Source organism: Aphis gossypii, chromosome 2 (genome assembly GCF_020184175.1).
Source record: "Aphis gossypii isolate Hap1 chromosome 2, ASM2018417v2, whole genome shotgun sequence".
Classification (NCBI taxonomy): Eukaryota; Metazoa; Arthropoda; class Insecta; order Hemiptera; family Aphididae; genus Aphis; species Aphis gossypii.
The window spans coordinates 66569905-66588663 of NC_065531.1; the positions used below are offsets into that span (position 1 = coordinate 66569905).

The window sequence follows — 18759 nt, forward strand, 5'->3', positions numbered from 1 at the left end:
TTTAAAAGCTCGTTCATTATTTACTTTTATCATAATAATAATACCGTTATAAAAAATATTGACATAGTAATCAAGTTCAAACAAAGGTGACTGGCTATATTAAATAAAAATATATTGAATCAAATACTTAATATAATTTTAATATATTTTAATAAAATACATTTTTTACTTTTTATTTTTCAATTATAAAAAAAATTCATGTTTCTTGTTTATAATTTTGGTTCACATAATTATTGTTATTTCTTATTCAATTTTCAGTGGCCCATACTAAATTAGATTCACAGTATTTGATAAGAAGTTGTGGGCACATTTCATGGACAACTTTAGCATTAAACCACTTAGGTTTTTCAGTTCCTTCTATCTTAATAAAATACATCACATCGCCTTGGGATTTAACACAACTAATAATTTTTTCTGCTATTATCCTTTTGGGCACCTCAGTATTGTCAATAGAATCATTTTTATTTATCGGTGTCAAATTGTTGTCTTTTTCATCAACCTCATCACTATCTTCTCTACTGACTAAATCGTTATCTTCAGACTCATCAGATATAACATCCTTATTTTCTGATAGAAGAGAAGTCTTTTTAACATTTGTATTGGATCGTGCCCTTTTACGCCCATGTTTTGCTTGAGTCATATCAAATTCTTTTAATTGATTTTCGAAAGATGCGATTAAACCATCACATTTCATATTTTCCATAGGTTCCCAAGAGTTATAAGAATCATCATAATCCTTCCACTTGAGAAAGTATTCTACTATCCCATACGTCGAACGCTTATCTAAAATCTTTTCAACATCATATTCTTCTTCTTGCCCTTCACATTCATTTTTTTTATTACAATTAGTTCGCCTGGAATAAAAATGCATTACTATGTTAATAATCAAAGCGTTTAAATAGATTCATCGTTTATTTCTAATAAATTTGCTATAAATGTCAATCAAAATGTGTTTAAATGTTTGTGGGTACAAACTACTTCTATAAGTATTATAAAAAAAATAATTTATACTAACATTAGACTTATGATCATTCACTACACTATTTTAGTTACCTATGGGCTATGTTTAATATAAATATAAAAAAAATCAAATTATTAAAGAAAAATTATATATTAGTATTACAAATTATACAACTAATCTTATCATTGTAAATATAATATTATCAAATGGAAAGGAATCCAATAATTTCTATTATACAAAAATCAGTGACATAATATGTAAGATGACAGCATCACATTACTAATAGGGAAACACTAAAATTAATATGCGCTTAAACGTGTAGTAAGTATGTTATCTAATCATTAAACTAGTAGTAGAGATAATTGATTTATAAATGGTGAATAATTGTATATATTAAAATAGATAACGGTTTGAATTTTCATAAAGATGGAACTGAGTAAGATATTAAAACTAGAATAAGGACTTGGTTAAGTTTGGCATCAACAAGGACAAACAACAGAGAACTTTTGAAAAATAAAAATGTTGTTTACAGATAATTGTTTTATACAATAATGTAATATTAGTAATGAGTAATTATTTTTTTTTAATATTGAAATATATGTTTAGTTATTGTTGAGTTCTTATAATATTATTTTTAAATGAATCTTTAGTATTACCATAATGAATAGTTATAATATTTTAATAAAAATTTTTATTAGTTTTGAATTAATTATTGAACATTGTTTGATTTATATTTTATTGCAACTCAAAGAAATGTAGTTCTCACAAAAAACTAACTATAGACTATATAGAAATCTTTCAAATAAATCTATTTACAATTTTGATTCTCTGTAGATGTCATTATGTCCATTCTAGCAGTGTCTCATAGATGTCAGAAGTAGAGTCAAAAAAGCATTATATGTGGACCAATTCTATAGACATCTTTGTAATTTAGATTTCGACATCAAATAGATATCCACAACATATTACGATGAAGTATGTTAGATGTTTGAGATGTTTCAATGTTTGCGTATTACATAATATTCAGCTTAACATTTCATAGGAAGATAAGTAATCAAAAAATCACTACAGATCTCAGGTGCGTGTTGATAATATGGAGACGGACAACATTAGCAAACAACGAAAACCGTGGTTAAAAACCGAGTAAACGAGATATCAAAATCCCGTGCATGTGCATAAATACTAGTTGTTACTCACCTGGAACTCATGTCGAAAATCCAAAAGTTGCGGCGTTGGATAAATAAACCAGGCAGCGGGACCAAGCAAAATGAAAACCGTGAACACTATACGGAAGAAAGCAGAATAATCGAATAACAATGTTATGTTAACCTCAATAATTAAAATGTCGTCGAATGGACGAGAGTGGTAGTACTATTGACAGTGTGTTCACAATGAGGGAAGTAGTATGCAAGCCAACAACCTTGATTAAACTACCTGCCATTAAGTGGCGATACGACGAGCGGATCACTACAGCTAGTTCCAAGTTACGTACGCGCATGCACGCGCGCACCATTCCTACTATCAACATATCTTATCATGTACGTGTTGTTGCCTGACAGACGATAGCCAACGTCGTTAGGGCGCGAAAAAAATACGCTATAGGGTGCGTTCGTCTGGATTTAGGACAATCGGTCCCCGGACAATTGGTCCCCGGCTTAAAAGTTAAATACAAAATATTTTACAAAAAAAAAAATTAAAAAGTTAAATACTTAAATATGGTACCAATAGGTGTTCTTGCAACGTGTAGGCTGCATCACCAACAAGATGGGAGTTGTTGGGAAATTTTGTAGGGTTGTTTATGTCCTAGTGTAATTCAGGCAAACGAAACACTTGTTGGTCATGAACTGAACCAACGTTTCCGGCATAACAGTGAATTAACTTACACTGATGATCACAAACAGCCTATAAAAACATAGTATTTATTAAATCCGTATCCAATTCAACTACAAAAAGTTTATAAGTAAACATAGTAGCATACTATAATGTCATCTTGACAAAAAAAAATCTTGTTTGGTTTATTATTGCAAAGAGTGTAACTTGGTTGGCGCTAATTGCTACCCTTTTACTAATATACTAGTAATTCAGTTCATGTGCGCAAATCGCTACTATTTTAATATTCTTTTTTATGTGTGCACGAATCGCCACATTTTTTGTATTATAATATTATACAATATATAGAGTATTAGAGTGTGCACTAATCGCCATTTCTTTCTACTATACCTTGTGTGGGCGCAAATCGCCACCCTTTTTTTTGTATTATATTATATTATATATCGTGTGCGCTGCGTGCTAATCGCCACCAATTTTACATTTTATTTTATACTTGTTATTGAATTTTTGTCGGCGCTGATCGTCTTATTTATTTATTTTGCGTGTATCATTTAAATTATTTTGTGTCTATGTGTGTGAAATTATTGTGGCCAAGGTAGCAGCCTGCTGGCCAGCCGAGCACCGACAAAATTGTGAGTTTTTCTTTATATTATTTGTATTTATTATTTTATTATTGAGCCAAAGGGGCTATATTTTTTTTAAATCACTATTTTATTATTATTGGTATATTTTATTTTGTTGGGCCAAAAGGGCCGTAGATTATTATTATTTTATTATACAATAATTTTTACCATTTAAACTAAGTTACCATTTTTTAGTAGAGTTAGGTACCTGTCCGTTTAGCATATGAGTTTCCACACACACACACACACACACACACACACACACACACAGGATTTCTTTTTGGGGATGGTTTAGTTTAACTTTAAAGTTTTAAAGCTAAACTTCAATACTCAGAACAATATTATTTAAATACATGTAAGTATATAATATTTTTTATTATTTTTTCTATACACTTAATTTTTTTTTTAAAACAACAATTATACATTTTATACTTTAATTTTTTATTCAGTTAAAATAAATGTGTATGTACTGTAGTGTCATCTTCACTAACCTTTTTTTTTAAATTCGTTGTTTATTTCTTCACAATTTAATGTACAATTATGTTGACGTATTTTAAATAATAATAACTGTATGCAAATAAATTTCAAAATAATAAACTTAACAGTAGGTACAACAGATCACCAATCGTGGTAAACACATACTAAATGAAAGTTTGTACACAAAGTAAGAGTAGGCTCATTTTACCGTTGATAACGACAAAATTAAATTGAAAATACTATGTTGTTATTGTCAGTTACAGAAATGATGTGAAAGTTTACAAATATTTATCATTTGCTTTTGTTGTAAAAAAATTATTTTTATGTCATCGATAAGATCCATACGGCAACGTGAAAAATAATTTCATTCAAATTAACGTAAAACCCTAAAAACAGCGATAATAACTTGCCGTTGTACTACGAATATAAAATACGCAGAAATGTACTAAAAGGAATAAAAACCAAAGATCGTCAAATATTGTATTATTTTTATAGGTATTAATTATTGTATTATCGGATTTTCCATAATACTATATTAATGTATATTTTTTATTTTGTAAATATCATTAAGTTGAAAAAATAAGCAAGTCAATTTGGGGGTGGTTTGAACCCCCAAAACCACCTCCTCGGCACGCCCCTGCACTTTATTATAAGTTATAACCAATGTCATGACGACAAAGATAATATTCTCTTTATTTTCACCCACAGAGTAGCATTCCATAAAGTTCTCAGGTTAAGAAACTGATGGAAACTTTAGAATAATCAATCAAAGAAAAAATATGTATTTATGTCTCACATACAATGTTGCCTTCGGCAGTATGGGTCATCGCTAACGGTGTCGAAGTTTGAAAACTAAATATTTAATTTTTTATACACATAAGATATAACCTATATTATATTTTAATATAAATCTATTACAGGTATAGAGAGTTATTCATATTCCTCTATCGGCATGGTCAGCCTTTAATAGCGAGTTAACAAGAAAAACGCAGTAAACGATTTTAAAATAAATTTCTTTAAGTTATTGAATAAGGCTATTTTTGTTATTTATATTTTTTATTATTTGGTACAATACCTTTAAAATAATTTTTATAAAAGCTATAGAGTTTATGCATAAAAGAATAAAAATGGAGTTGGCGTCCCTTTCTTCCAATGCTACTCTTTATGGTAATCTATATTATATTCTAGTTGTATATTAGACGAGTATATCTTTTCCACGTCATTTTTCAAACAGTTTTCCCAATGACTACGCATTTTGGTAGCTGCCTCTTTTTTTTAATCTCTCTTAGTCTCTTTGAAAGTCATTAATTTTTTAACAACTGATTTATGTACTCAAAAATACGAAATAAAATCAATAATAATTTGTAGAAAACTATTATAACTTGTATATTTAAACGAACAACAAAATAAGTATAAAAAAAATTAATTCATTTATTAAAAGAAAAAATACATAGGCCAAAGCGCCTTGGACAGCATTAAGCATTGCTGATAATATAGCATAAATTCATAATGAATGAATATATATATATACGAAAAGGTACTATTTTTAACGCAAAACGGTCGGGGCGGAATCGTTGCCCGCGCCGGTACCATCACTGGTCACTAATCGCCGTCCATCACCGTTCCGCGCTACATAAAATCAGCTTCGCATCGCCGACCGAGTTCGCGACGTCCACGAATCCACCGTCGTCACGCGCAGGTGGCCGGAGAACGTGCTCGGGTGACTTACCGCCAGGCACCGTCCGTACTCTTTCTTGTATTCCAAAAAGGTTCTGTGTAGCCTGCCATATGTCTTTGGCGAAGAGGATGAAAGGGTAGTTTCTGCGAACACCGTCTCAACGTACGCAGCACAAGCGCACACGTCAGCCATTACAATGGGACGATTTCAAAGTATAGATTTGGCGTCATCTTTATGATGATAATAACCAGTGGCGTATTTTCAATTTTTTTGTAGGAGGTTTATACGGAGGGCATTAATATCTTATTCAAATGAAAAACATTTCTAATGTGTGAGATGAATAATTAGTTTTTTATTTTCAAAATAAAAATGGAAACATCATAATTACGAATAATTTGAGGTGAAATAAATGATTTTCAATTTCTTAAAATCTTATATTAATAGTTTATATTTTTACTTGTATTATAATTTTTCAGCATTAACATTTTATTCTGATGAAAAATATTTCAAATGTGTGAGATGAATAATTAGTTTTTTATTTTCAAAATAAAAATGGAAACATCATAATTACGAATAATTTGAGGTGAAATAAATGATTTTCAATTTTTTAAAATCTTATATTTATAGTTTATATTTTTACTTGTATTATATTTTTTCAGCCATAATATTTATTCTGATGGAAAGTAATTCTAATGTGTGAGATGAATAATTAGTTTTTTATTTTCAAAATAAAAATTAAACTCATAATACGAAATAAAATGAAATTAAATAAATGATTTTCAATTTTTTAAAATCTTATATTATAGTTTATATTTTTACTTGTATTAATTTTCAGCATTAATATTTTATTTGATGGAAAATATTTCTAATGTGTGAGATGAATAGTAATTTTTTTATTTTCAAAATAAAAATTAAAACATCATAATTACGAGTAAAATGAAATTAAATAAATGATTTTGAATATTTTAACATCGTATACAATTAATTAAATAATTTTCTTATATTATATTTTTTCAGCATTAATATTTTATTCTGATGGAAAGTAGTTCTAATGTGTGAGATGAATAATTAGTTTTTTATTTTCAAAATAAAAATGGAAACATCATAATTACAAATAAAAGGAAATTAAATAAATGATTTTCAATTTTTTAACATCTTATATTAATAGTTTATATTTTTACTTGTATTATAATTTTTCAGCATTAATATTTTATTCTGATGAAAAATATTTCAAATGTGTGAGATGAATAATTAGTTTTTTATTTTCAAAATAAAAATGGAAACATCATAATTACGAATATATTGAGGTGAAATAAATGATTTTCAATTTTTTAAAATCTTATATTAATAGTTTATATTTTTACTATTATTATATTTTTTCAGCATTAATATTTTATTCTGATGAAAAATATTTCTAATGTGTGAGATGAATAATTAGTTTTTTATTTTCAAAATAAAAATGGAAACATCATAATTACGAATATATTGAGGTGAAAATAATGATTTTCAATTTTTTAAAATCTTATATAATAGTTTATATTTTTACATTATTATATTTTTTTTTAGCATTAATTTTTGTTCTGATGGATTAATTCTATGTGTGAGATGAATAATTAGTTTTTTATTTTCAAAATAAAAATGGAACATCATAATACGAATAATTGAGTGAATGAAATAAATGATTTTCAATTTTTTAAAATCTTATATTAATAGTTTATATTTTTACTTGTATTTTTTTTTTCAGCAATAATATTTTATTCTGATGGAAAGTAATTCTAATGTGTGAGATGAATAATTAGTTTTTTATTTTCAAAATAAAATTAAAAACATCATAATTACAAATAATTAGGAGTAAAATAAATGATATTCAATTTTTTAAAACCTTATATTAAAAGTTTATATATTTAGTTATAATATATCTTTTCAGCATTAATATCTTTTTCTGATGGATAATATTTCAAATGTGTGAGATGAATAATTAGTTTTTTATTTTCAAAATAAAATTAAAAACATCATAATTACGAATAAAATGAAATTAAATAAATGATTATCAATTTTTTAAAATCTTATATTAAGAGTTTATATTTTTACTTATATTATATTTTTTTAGCATTAATATTTTATTCTGATGGATACTAATTCTAATGTGTGAGATGAATAATTAGTTTTTTATTTTCAAAATAAAATTAAAAACATCATAATTACGAATAAAATGAAATTAAATAAATGATTTTCAATTTTTTAAAATTCATATTAATAGTTTATATTTTTACTTATATATATTTTTTCAGCATTAATATTTTATTCTGATGGAAAGTAATTCTAATGTGTGAGATGAATAATTAGTTTTTTATTTTCAAAATAAAAATGGAAACATCATAATTACAAATAAAATGAAATTAAATAAATGATTTTCAATTTTTTAAAATCTTATATTAATAGTTTATATTTTTACTTGTATTATATTTTTTCAGCAATAATATTTTATTCTGATGGAAAGTAATTCTAATGTGTGAGATGAATAATTAGTTTTTTATTTTCAAAATAAAAATGGAAACATCATAATTACGAATATATTGAGGTGAAATAAATGATTTTCAATTTTTAAAATCTTATATTAATAGTTTATATTTTACTTGTATTATATTTTTTCAGCATTAATATTTTATTCTGATGGAAAGTAATTCTAATGTGTGAGATGAATATAATTAGTTTTTATTTTCAAAACAAAATTAAAAACATCATAATTACGAATAATGAAGTGAAATAAATGATATTCAATTTTTAAAACCTTATATTAAAAGTTTATATATTAGTTATATTTATTTTTCAGCATTAATATCTTTTCTGATGGAAAATATTTCAAATGTGTGAGATGAATAATTAGTTTTTTATTTTCAAAATAAAAATTAAAAACATCATAATTACGAATAAAATGAAATTAAATAAATGATTTTCAATTTTTAAAACCTTATATTAATAGTTTATATATTTACTTATATTATATTTTTCAGCATTAATATCTTTTCTGATTTAATATATTCTAATGTGTGAGATGAATAATTAGTTTTTATTTTCAAAATAAAATTAAAAACATCATAATTACGAATAAAATGAAATTAAATAAATGATTTCAATTTTTTAAAATCTTATATTAATAGTTTATATTTTTACTTGTATTATATTTTTCAGCAATTAATATTTATTCTGATGGAAGTAATTCTAATGTGTGAGATGAAAATTAGTTTTTATTTTCAAAATAAAAATTGGAAACATCATAATTACGAATAATTTGAGGTGAAATAAATGATATTCAATTTTTTAAAACCTTATATTAAAAGTTTATATATTTAGTTATATTATATCTTTTCAGCATTAATATCTTTTTCTGATGGATAATATTTCAAATGTGTGATATGAATAATTAGTTTTTTATTTTCAAAATAAAAATGGAAACATCATAATTACAAATAAAAGGAAATTAAATAAATGATTTTCAATTTTTTAACATCTTATATTAATAGTTTATATTTTTACTTGTATTTATATTTTTCAGCATTAATATTTTATTCTGATGAAAAATATTTCAATGTGTGAGATGAATTAATTTTTTATTTTCAAAATAAAATGGAAAACATCATAATTACGAATATGAGGTGATGAAATAAATGATTTTCAATTTTTTAAAATCTTATATTAATAGTTTATATTTTTACTATTATATATTTTTTCAGCATTAATATTTCTGTTCTGATGGATACTAATTCTAATGTGTGAGATGAATAATTAGTTTTTTATTTTCAAAATAAAATTAAAACATCATAATTACGAAAATTTGAATGGTGAAATAAATGATTTTCAATTTTTTAAATCTTATCTAATAGTTTATATTTTTAATTGTATTTTTTTTTTCAGCAATATATTTTATTATATTTTATATTTTTCCTTATTAAGAATCTTGGATTAAATTAATTTCTATTTTGATTTCTGATGGAAAGTAATTCTAGTGTGAGATGAATAATTAGTTTTTTATTTTCAAATAAAATTAAAAACATCATAATTACAAAATAATTAGAGTGAAATAAATGATATTCAATTTTTTAAAATCTTATATAAAAGTTTATAATTAGTTATAATATATTTTTTCAGCATTAATATCTTTTCTGATGGAAATATTTCAAATGTGTGAGATGAATATTAGTTTTTTATTTTCAAAATAAAATAAAAACATCATAATTACGAATAAAATGAAATTAAATAAATGATTTTCAATTTTTTAAAATCTTATATTAATAGTTTATATTTTTACTTATATATATTTTTTCAGCATTAATATTTTATTCTGATGGAAAGTAATTCTAATGTGTGAGATGAATAATTAGTTTTTTATTTTCAAAATAAAATTAAAAACATCATAATTACGAATAAAATGAAATTAAATAAATGATTTTCAATTTTTTAAATCTTATATTAATAGTTTAATTTTTACTTGTATTATTTTTTTCAGCATTAATATTTTATTCTGATGGAAAGTAATTCTAATGTGTGAGATGAATTATTAGTTTTTATTTTCAAAATAAAATTAAAAAAAATCATATAATACAAATAAAATGGAATGAAATAAATGATTTCAATTTTTTAAAATCTTATATAAAAGTTTATATATTTACTTATATTATACCTTTTTCAGCATTAATATCTTTTTCTGATGGATAATATTTCAAATGTGTGAGATGAATAATTAGTTTTTTATTTTCAAAATAAAATTAAAAACATCATAATTACGAATAAAATGAAATTAATAAATGATTTTCAATTTTTTAAAATCTTATGTTAATAGTTTATATTTTACTTATATTATATTTTTTCAGCATTAACCTTATACTGATGGAAAATATTTCTAATGTGTGAGATAAATAATTAGTTATTTGTTTTCAAAACAAAAATTAAAACATCATAATTACGAATAAAATTTATACAAATGGTTTTCAATTTTCAAAAGATTCATTTCATTATATTTCGTGTGATGCAAAACCATCGCTGTTATCCATGATTTTTTGATTTAAATGGCATAGGCTTCAATTCTTTGAGATAAGTTCCATGATATATAGTAATACCTAAACAATAATTACATTGGATCAATCTATGATTAAGTTTTCAATTACGATTAAGCAATTTTAAAAGCCTCATAAAATCAAATAAATAATTTTCTTATATTATCTTTTTTCTGCATTAACATCTTATACTGATGGAAAATATTTCTAATGTGTGAGATGAATAGTAATTTTTTTATTTTCAAAATAAAAATTAAAACATCATAATTACGACTAAAATGAAATTAAATAAATGATTTTGAATATTTTAAATCGTAATAATTAATTAAATAATTTCTTATATTAACTTTTTTCTGCATTAACATCTTATACTGATGGAAACTATTCTAATGTGTGAGTTGAATAATTAGTTTTTTATTTTCAAAATAAAATTAAAAGCATCATAATTACGAATAAAATAAATGATTTACAATTTTTTTAAATCTGATCTAATAAGTTATTTCTTTTCTTATTTTATATTTTTCAGCATTAATTTCTTAGTCTGATGGAGAATATTTGTAATGTGTAATATGAATAATTAGTTTTTTATTTTAAAATAATATTAAAAACATCATAATTACGAATAAAATGAAATTAAATAAATGATTTTCAATTTTTTAAAATCTTATATTAATAGTTTATATTTTTACTTGTATTATATTTTTCACCATTAATATTTTATTCTGATGGAAAATATTTCTAATGTGTGAGATGAATAATTATTTATTTATTTTCAAAACCAAAATTAAAACATCATAATTATGAATAAAATTTATACAAATGGTTTTCAATTTTCAAAAGATTCATTTTATTATATTTCGTGTGATGCAAAACCATCGCTGTTATCCATGATTTTTTGATTTAAATGGCATAGGCTTCAAGTCTTTGAGATAAGTTCCATGATATAAAGTTATACCTAAACAATAATTACATTGGATTAATATATGATTAAGTTTTCAATTACGATTAAGCAATTTTAAAAGCCTCATAATATAATCAAATAAATAATTTTCTTATATTATCTTTTTTCTGCATTAATATCTTTTCTGATGGAAAGTATTCCTAATGTGTGTGATGAATAATTAGTTTTTTATTTTCAATAAAAATTAAAACATTATAATTACGAATGAAATGAAATTAAATAAATGTTTCTAATTTTTTTTAAATCTTATATAATTAGTTTATTATTTTCTTATATTATTTTTTTTTCTGAATTTATATCTCATTCTGATGGAAAATATTTCAAATGTGTGTGATGAATAATAATTTTTTGATTTCCAAAAAAATATAATAAAACAGTACTGGATGCTCCCAACTATAAGGGCTACTTGTAGGACCACTTGGTGACACCCAAGAGCGAATAAATTAATAATAATGTTTTTGCGGGGCGTGGGTAGGCAACTCAATAACCAACACCTTATTATAATGGGTAGGCAATCTGAAATGCCCTACGAATGACGACGACAAGGTTCTGAAATGTAGAACACGGGTAAGAGGATGCAACAGTTTAATTATGTGGAGGGACGCTCTGTGGTCGAATCGGTCTTGTGCAATAACCACAGTGCTCACATAAAGTTGCTCACCCTTAATAACTAAATTTAAAGCTATGTAGCAGCATCTTGAAGTGGACACTGCGGATGTTCTTACACGAGACTGAAACAGCCCGGTGATGAGATGGAGGAGTCTTGACGTAATGGTGGTAATGACAACGGCAGACCAACTAAACAAACTTACCTAGTGGACGATTGCAGGGTGCCCTATAGAATAATTATCGTTCGTGTTACTTTACGTGGGCACAGGTGCACACGACAAACCGGAGGATAAATAAAATAATAAGAACGCCAATGAATGTATGCCGTAATGGCGAAAAAGTATAATAAAGTTATGCCGTGTTGGTAACGAAGAAAAATCCAAAATAATAAGATAAGAATACACGGAGTTTCGTTCTATCTATATATATTGCGCTCAATGCGACTTACTATAATTTATATTAGAGAGACATAAAAGATAACACGAAATAACAGAAACAGTATCGGTCGACAAAACATGAGACGAAAATCTTTACGTACGTACGCACAGTATAAAGAATAATAATAAGAGCGTTGACCGCAAAATAATAACAATAATAATCATAAATTGATAAAACAACTAATTGATAACAAAACATATGTGGCAAGAGACCGACCAATCATGGTTGAAATATACAGGTTATTGCATATCGACAAAAATTGTTATCATCAGATACAAAATGGCTGCGTAAAGGGATATCACAAATTACAATTATATCAATTTTTCTTATCATAGAAATTGGAAATACCACGCATATATACTCGATTATGATTGGCTCCCTTTACGCTGTCGTTTTTGTTATTATCATCAAATACTTGGTAGAGGAGGGGTATATATGCAATAACCTTGTATATTTCAACCATGCGACCAATAATAATTATTCAAAAGACAATAATATTAAACCTAGATAAAAAATAATAATAATATATAAATAATTTAACAATTAAAGACATATGACGGAGTGGTGTACATGGGAGACGGGAGAGATTAGGACGGTCGCCGTTGTCCAGAATATCATTATAATAATAATATTCGTTCGGCGCGAACAAGACTTACGCTAGACTTTTTTCAAATGTTGGAGATGAATAATAAATTTTTTTTTTTTAAATAAATACTAAAACAGTATACTTTCACATAATTTTTAATAAAAAAAAATGATTCTCAAATTATAAAATCTTATATAATTAGTTTATTTATTTAGTTAGATTATATTTTGTCGGAAGTAATATCTATTCTGATGGAAATTTTTGAAATGTGTGAGATGAATATTAAGTTTTTTTTTTCCAAATTAAAAATTAAAATAGTTTACTTGCTCTTTATTTTTGATAAAAATAATTTTATTCAAATTTAAAAATCTCATATAAACATATTATTAAGAATGTAATTATATATTTATTCTCAATTAATATTTTATGCTTATAGCAAAAGTTTTAAATGTGTGAGATGAATACTAAGTTCTTTAGTTTCAAAATAAAAACTAAAACAGTATATTTACCTACACATAATTTTTAATAAAAAAAAAATGTTACTCAATTTTTAAAAATCGCTGACAAAAATTACTTCACGCTCATTGAGTTATTGCTCATATAATATTCCTAGTTTTTTTTTTAATATAGAACTTTGTTAAGCAGCATTTCAGTGATACTATAATATTATGTTCTACGTTAGTACCTACTGTATAATCATCCCTACGCGTCGTTTACGATGTATACAATGTATTCGTACTCATCGCACGCCACGTCTCTTACCCCACCCACTTTTCTCTCGACCAACAACAGTTCTACAACCCCCTACCCTATACTACACACAAATTTGTAGAAGGATATTCGTGTTTCTTATTTCCTACGCATATTCTCTCACACGCCGCAGTGTGTATTGTGCAGCGGTCGACGGTCGGTGTTCGAAATTTGGAGGTTCTGAGATACCGTTCGATTATCATTTCATTGTTGACTTCGGCATAAATCACGAGGGTAGAAATATTTTTGTGCTTACGCTTTCGTCGAAACAACTACCCATTAGTTCATATACAGTATATATTAAAAATTGTGTTCGTGTCGGTATATTTATATTTGCTAATATATTTGACATTATTTTACTTAATTATTGATTCATGGACAATTATTCCATAAAATTCAACAATTTACTTAAAAATATTTGCATTTATGGTTTTTTGTTTGTAATGTTAATAAAACTCATAAATATATATGTTTTTAAAGTCTATACTTTAAAAATCATTCATACAAAAGCTACCACTTTGAGCTTATCAGCGTCTTATCATTATTTTCTTTAACTTGTTTTGAACACTGTTCTCATTTAATAGTGTAATAAATATAAAAAAAAGTTGTTAGATCGAATCTGTTTTTTAACCCCTAATACAAACCAAAATTCTATAAGTTAAAATGATGAATCATGTTTAATATAAATTTATACCTGAGTAATAACAAATATTATTGCTCGTGGCAAATAAATTTAAATAGGTATTGCGAGTGTTATAAACAATTAATACAATACTTGTAGTTATATTTTCTAAGGTTATTCCTCGGGTTATTTATACAGAAACAACATTTTTAAAACTAATTTGAGCATATTATGAATAGTTAAAAATAATTTTAAGTTATTTGTTTAAACATTGGTCACATTCAATACTATAATAAATATAGCAAAAAATAATTTAGTTTACCATATAAATAATGATAGGTCACTTGTTTATACTACAATGAATGAAATGACAACAATAATTTGTCTTAATATCAAAATTATACATATTTCAAATATCTTTACATTCGTTACAATTAAGTTAGGTATATGTTTTAAAATTGATAGTCTTTCAAAAATAATAAATTTTCTTTTAAATTTAGTTAACCATACATAATATCTTGATGGCTTGCTTATTTTAATGAACTAAAATGTACTAAATGATAACAATTTGTCATTATATTAGTTATTATTGATCTTCACACATCAAAATTGTAGGTACATATTTCAAATATCTACACATTTATGAAAAATAAGTTATAAAAATTGATAGTCTTTCAAAAATAATGATTTGCTTTTAAATTTAGTTTACCATACATAATATCTTGATAGCTCACTTATTTTAATATACTCAGAATGTATTATGATAAATTTTTTATTGATGGAATTGGACATGTTTAAAATACTTACTAATTATGTTTGATGTCATGATTAGAACTTTGATGTTGTTATAATTAAATTAAAATCTCTAACTATAATATTTATAATATTATAAAACTTAACATTTTGTATGTTTGTATGCAACTACATATGTATTTTACATATTTTACTTATTGGAGGAAAAAAAATTCATATGATTGGCATTGCACTTTATGTTATAGATGATCAATGTATAGACCTATTGGTTTTTTTTTATTCGATTACATTGATATTGAAGCAATAGGCATAATTATAAAGCCTAGATAATTATTAAAAAAAAAAAAAAAATTGATTATACAAAATAAATAATAAATACATTTTTAAATAAATTATTTTGTTTAGTGTACATATTATATATGTATTTGCTCTTTTTTTATTTGTCTGATTTAAAACTTTTAAGTTCCTAAGTCTAGCCATTGCCGTATTTAATGAATTTTAATTAATTCAACAACATCTAAGCCCTAGTTATTATAATTTAGTATTTGATTGATCATACCATAATGTTATGAAAAAGTAATGTTCTTTCAAAATCTATTTGATTTTTATGCATCATTTAGCATTATGCTGAAAGCAAAATTTAATCATACACGTTTTTGAAATCAATGTTGTCGTTTTGTAGTGTTCAGAATTTTATATCTAATATTAACTTGATTCAGACAAAATATAAAAGTAGGTATGTTATTACTTGTTATTTAAACTAAAAAACATATTTATACCTATAAATTTTAAATAAATGTATGCTATGTTATATAATTTATACAATAATTTTGTATAATTAGCTATTGCCTAAGCCTATTTATCAACTTTACCTATGATCTTTGTTTATAATTTTATATTATATAAATAATAAACAAATAAATATTAAGTAAAATTATTGAGAAGATAAAAACCATTTCAATAATAGCATTGTTTATAAATAATACAATTATACATCATACGTCATAATATTATAGTATTATGTATAGTTTTTTTTTTTTTTTAATTATCAAATAATACAAACATGTGATTTGACCCATGAATGTAAAATTAAATTAAGTTACCAAACACATGTTTTATTTCTAATAAATTGATAGTTACAACCTTAATTATCTGTACACTATCTGTACAAATTATAAAGGTTGAACAATATTGCATATAATAGAAACACAAAAATTTTTACAAATTAAATTCAAATTAATTCAAACGTAAATATTATTTTTAATTATTGATGCATAATAATTATGAGTGAAACATCAACATTTATCAAAAAAACAAATCATACATAAGTCATATTTCAAAAATATAGATTCCATTTAAATTTTAAAAGTTACCCTTTGAACCTCCTTGTACCAATTAAAAAAAAATATTGACATTAAAATATTATTGATTATGTGATTTAAAAGGTATTCACATAGGTTGTTTTTTCTAATTTAAGTATGCCATGCTGAAATCTGCTGAAATTTGGAACACCCTATATATATTCAAACTTATTTTTGGTTGTGTTATTAAAGATATTTTATTCTATGATTATTATGACTTATTTGTTATTTTTTTTTAATAATTACAAAGGTAAAATGTTGACAGTGCTATAGGTACACAAATTAAGATGATATAAACAATTATCTGTTGATGACAGAAGAAAGAAAATTATAAAATCCAGAACAACAGTGCACGACTGTAATACAATTTTTTGGCAGTATAAACAGAAAAAGTTGATGCCAAATTTATTGAAAGTATATTAAGTACAAGGTATACAATAAGTATTTATACTTATAAAATATTATTTTTCTATACAACTGTGAACTATAAAAAAGAAAGAGAATTCTTTAAAGAACCCAAAACATCATTAAAATAAAGATATAATTTAATGAATTAGTATAATAATATATACAATGAAATGTTGATTTAATATGGGTTACACCCATGGTACTAGAACTAAAAATATTGTTTCAAATATGCTATAAAAATTTAATATTTTATTGAAAGGGTATAGACGAGTACTTAGAATAATTAAAATGTTATAAGTTATAACCTACGAAATAGGCAGTTAAAAAATAAACATTATATTTGGCATTTGATAGGAAGTTAATTCATTAACACTAAAAATAACCTATATAATTTATTTGTTTCAATTTTCAGAGTTTTGATTAATTAATTATAATAACCAGCATAAGATATATAAAAACAAAAGTAAACATAAATTAACAAAATATTAATTTTTTTAAATAATATACAATTGTTAAAAATTAATATTATTTGAAGTCGGGCCAAAAGCAAGACATTGAGTAAAACTTGATACATTTTACTGTCTGAGATATATAATATAAAGCAGTGAAAACTCTTTACAACATAAAACATTATAAAATGTAAACAATACATAATAATAGTTGGTTTTCTTTATAACCCATTAGTCAACTCATTCTCTATAGAGTATTTTTCATTTTCAATAACAAAATAATATTTTATGTTTCTAATACAGTTTACGTGTTATCGAAATTATAAATTATAAAAGTAATTGGCATAAATACCAAAATTTAAAAGCTCGTTCATTATTTACTTTTATCATAATAATAATACCGTTATAAAAAATATTGACATAGTAATCAAGTTCAAACAAAGGTGACTGGCTATATTAAATAAAAATATATTGAATCAAATACTTAATATAATTTTAATATATTTTAATAAAATACATTTTTTACTTTTTATTTTTCAATTATAAAAAAAATTCATGTTTCTTGTTTATAATTTTGGTTCACATAATTATTGTTATTTCTTATTCAATTTTCAGTGGCCCATACTAAATTAGATTCACAGTATTTGATAAGAAGTTGTGGGCACATTTCATGGACAACTTTAGCATTAAACCACTTAGGTTTTTCAGTTCCTTCTATCTTAATAAAATACATCACATCGCCTTGGGATTTAACACAACTAATAATTTTTTCTGCTATTATCCTTTTGGGCACCTCAGTATTGTCAATAGAATCATTTTTATTTATCGGTGTCAAATTGTTGTCTTTTTCATCAACCTCATCACTATCTTCTCTACTGACTAAATCGTTATCTTCAGACTCATCAGATATAACATCCTTATTTTCTGATAGAAGAGAAGTCTTTTTAACATTTGTATTGGATCGTGCCCTTTTACGCCCATGTTTTGCTTGAGTCATATCAAATTCTTTTAATTGATTTTCGAAAGATGCGATTAAACCATCACATTTCATATTTTCCATAGGTTCCCAAGAGTTATAAGAATCATCATAATCCTTCCACTTGAGAAAGTATTCTACTATCCCATACGTCGAACGCTTATCTAAAATCTTTTCAACATCATATTCTTCTTCTTGCCCTTCACATTCATTTTTTTTATTA

General features: G+C 24.2%; 2 protein-coding genes across 5 annotated transcripts in view; both read right to left on the reverse strand.

Moving 5' to 3' along the window:
- The window catches only part of LOC126549915 (chromobox protein homolog 5-like), a 23043-nt gene continuing 4284 nt past the window's right edge, over window positions 1-18759 (reverse strand). Inside the window, exons 1-4 of one of the 4 annotated variants that reach the window (XM_050200334.1) lie at window positions 2684-2850; window positions 2396-2615; window positions 2159-2244; window positions 1-854 (exon numbers count right to left, since the gene is read on the reverse strand). In XM_050200334.1, coding sequence (XP_050056291.1) covers window positions 248-854; window positions 2159-2169 — 618 coding nt within the window. In that variant the 5' untranslated portion in view covers window positions 2170-2244; window positions 2396-2615; window positions 2684-2850 and the 3' untranslated portion in view covers window positions 1-247. Of the gene's footprint in view, window positions 855-2158; window positions 2851-18759 lie in introns of those variants that run through there. The other 3 variants (XM_050200331.1, XM_050200333.1, XM_050200332.1) reach the window with 3 other exon arrangements.
- The window catches only part of LOC114123603 (uncharacterized), a 53290-nt gene continuing 45018 nt past the window's right edge, over window positions 10488-18759 (reverse strand). Inside the window, exon 10 of the transcript XR_007603884.1 lies at window positions 10488-10686. The gene's annotated coding sequence lies outside the window, so the exon portion shown is untranslated. The remainder of the gene's footprint in view (window positions 10687-18759) is intronic.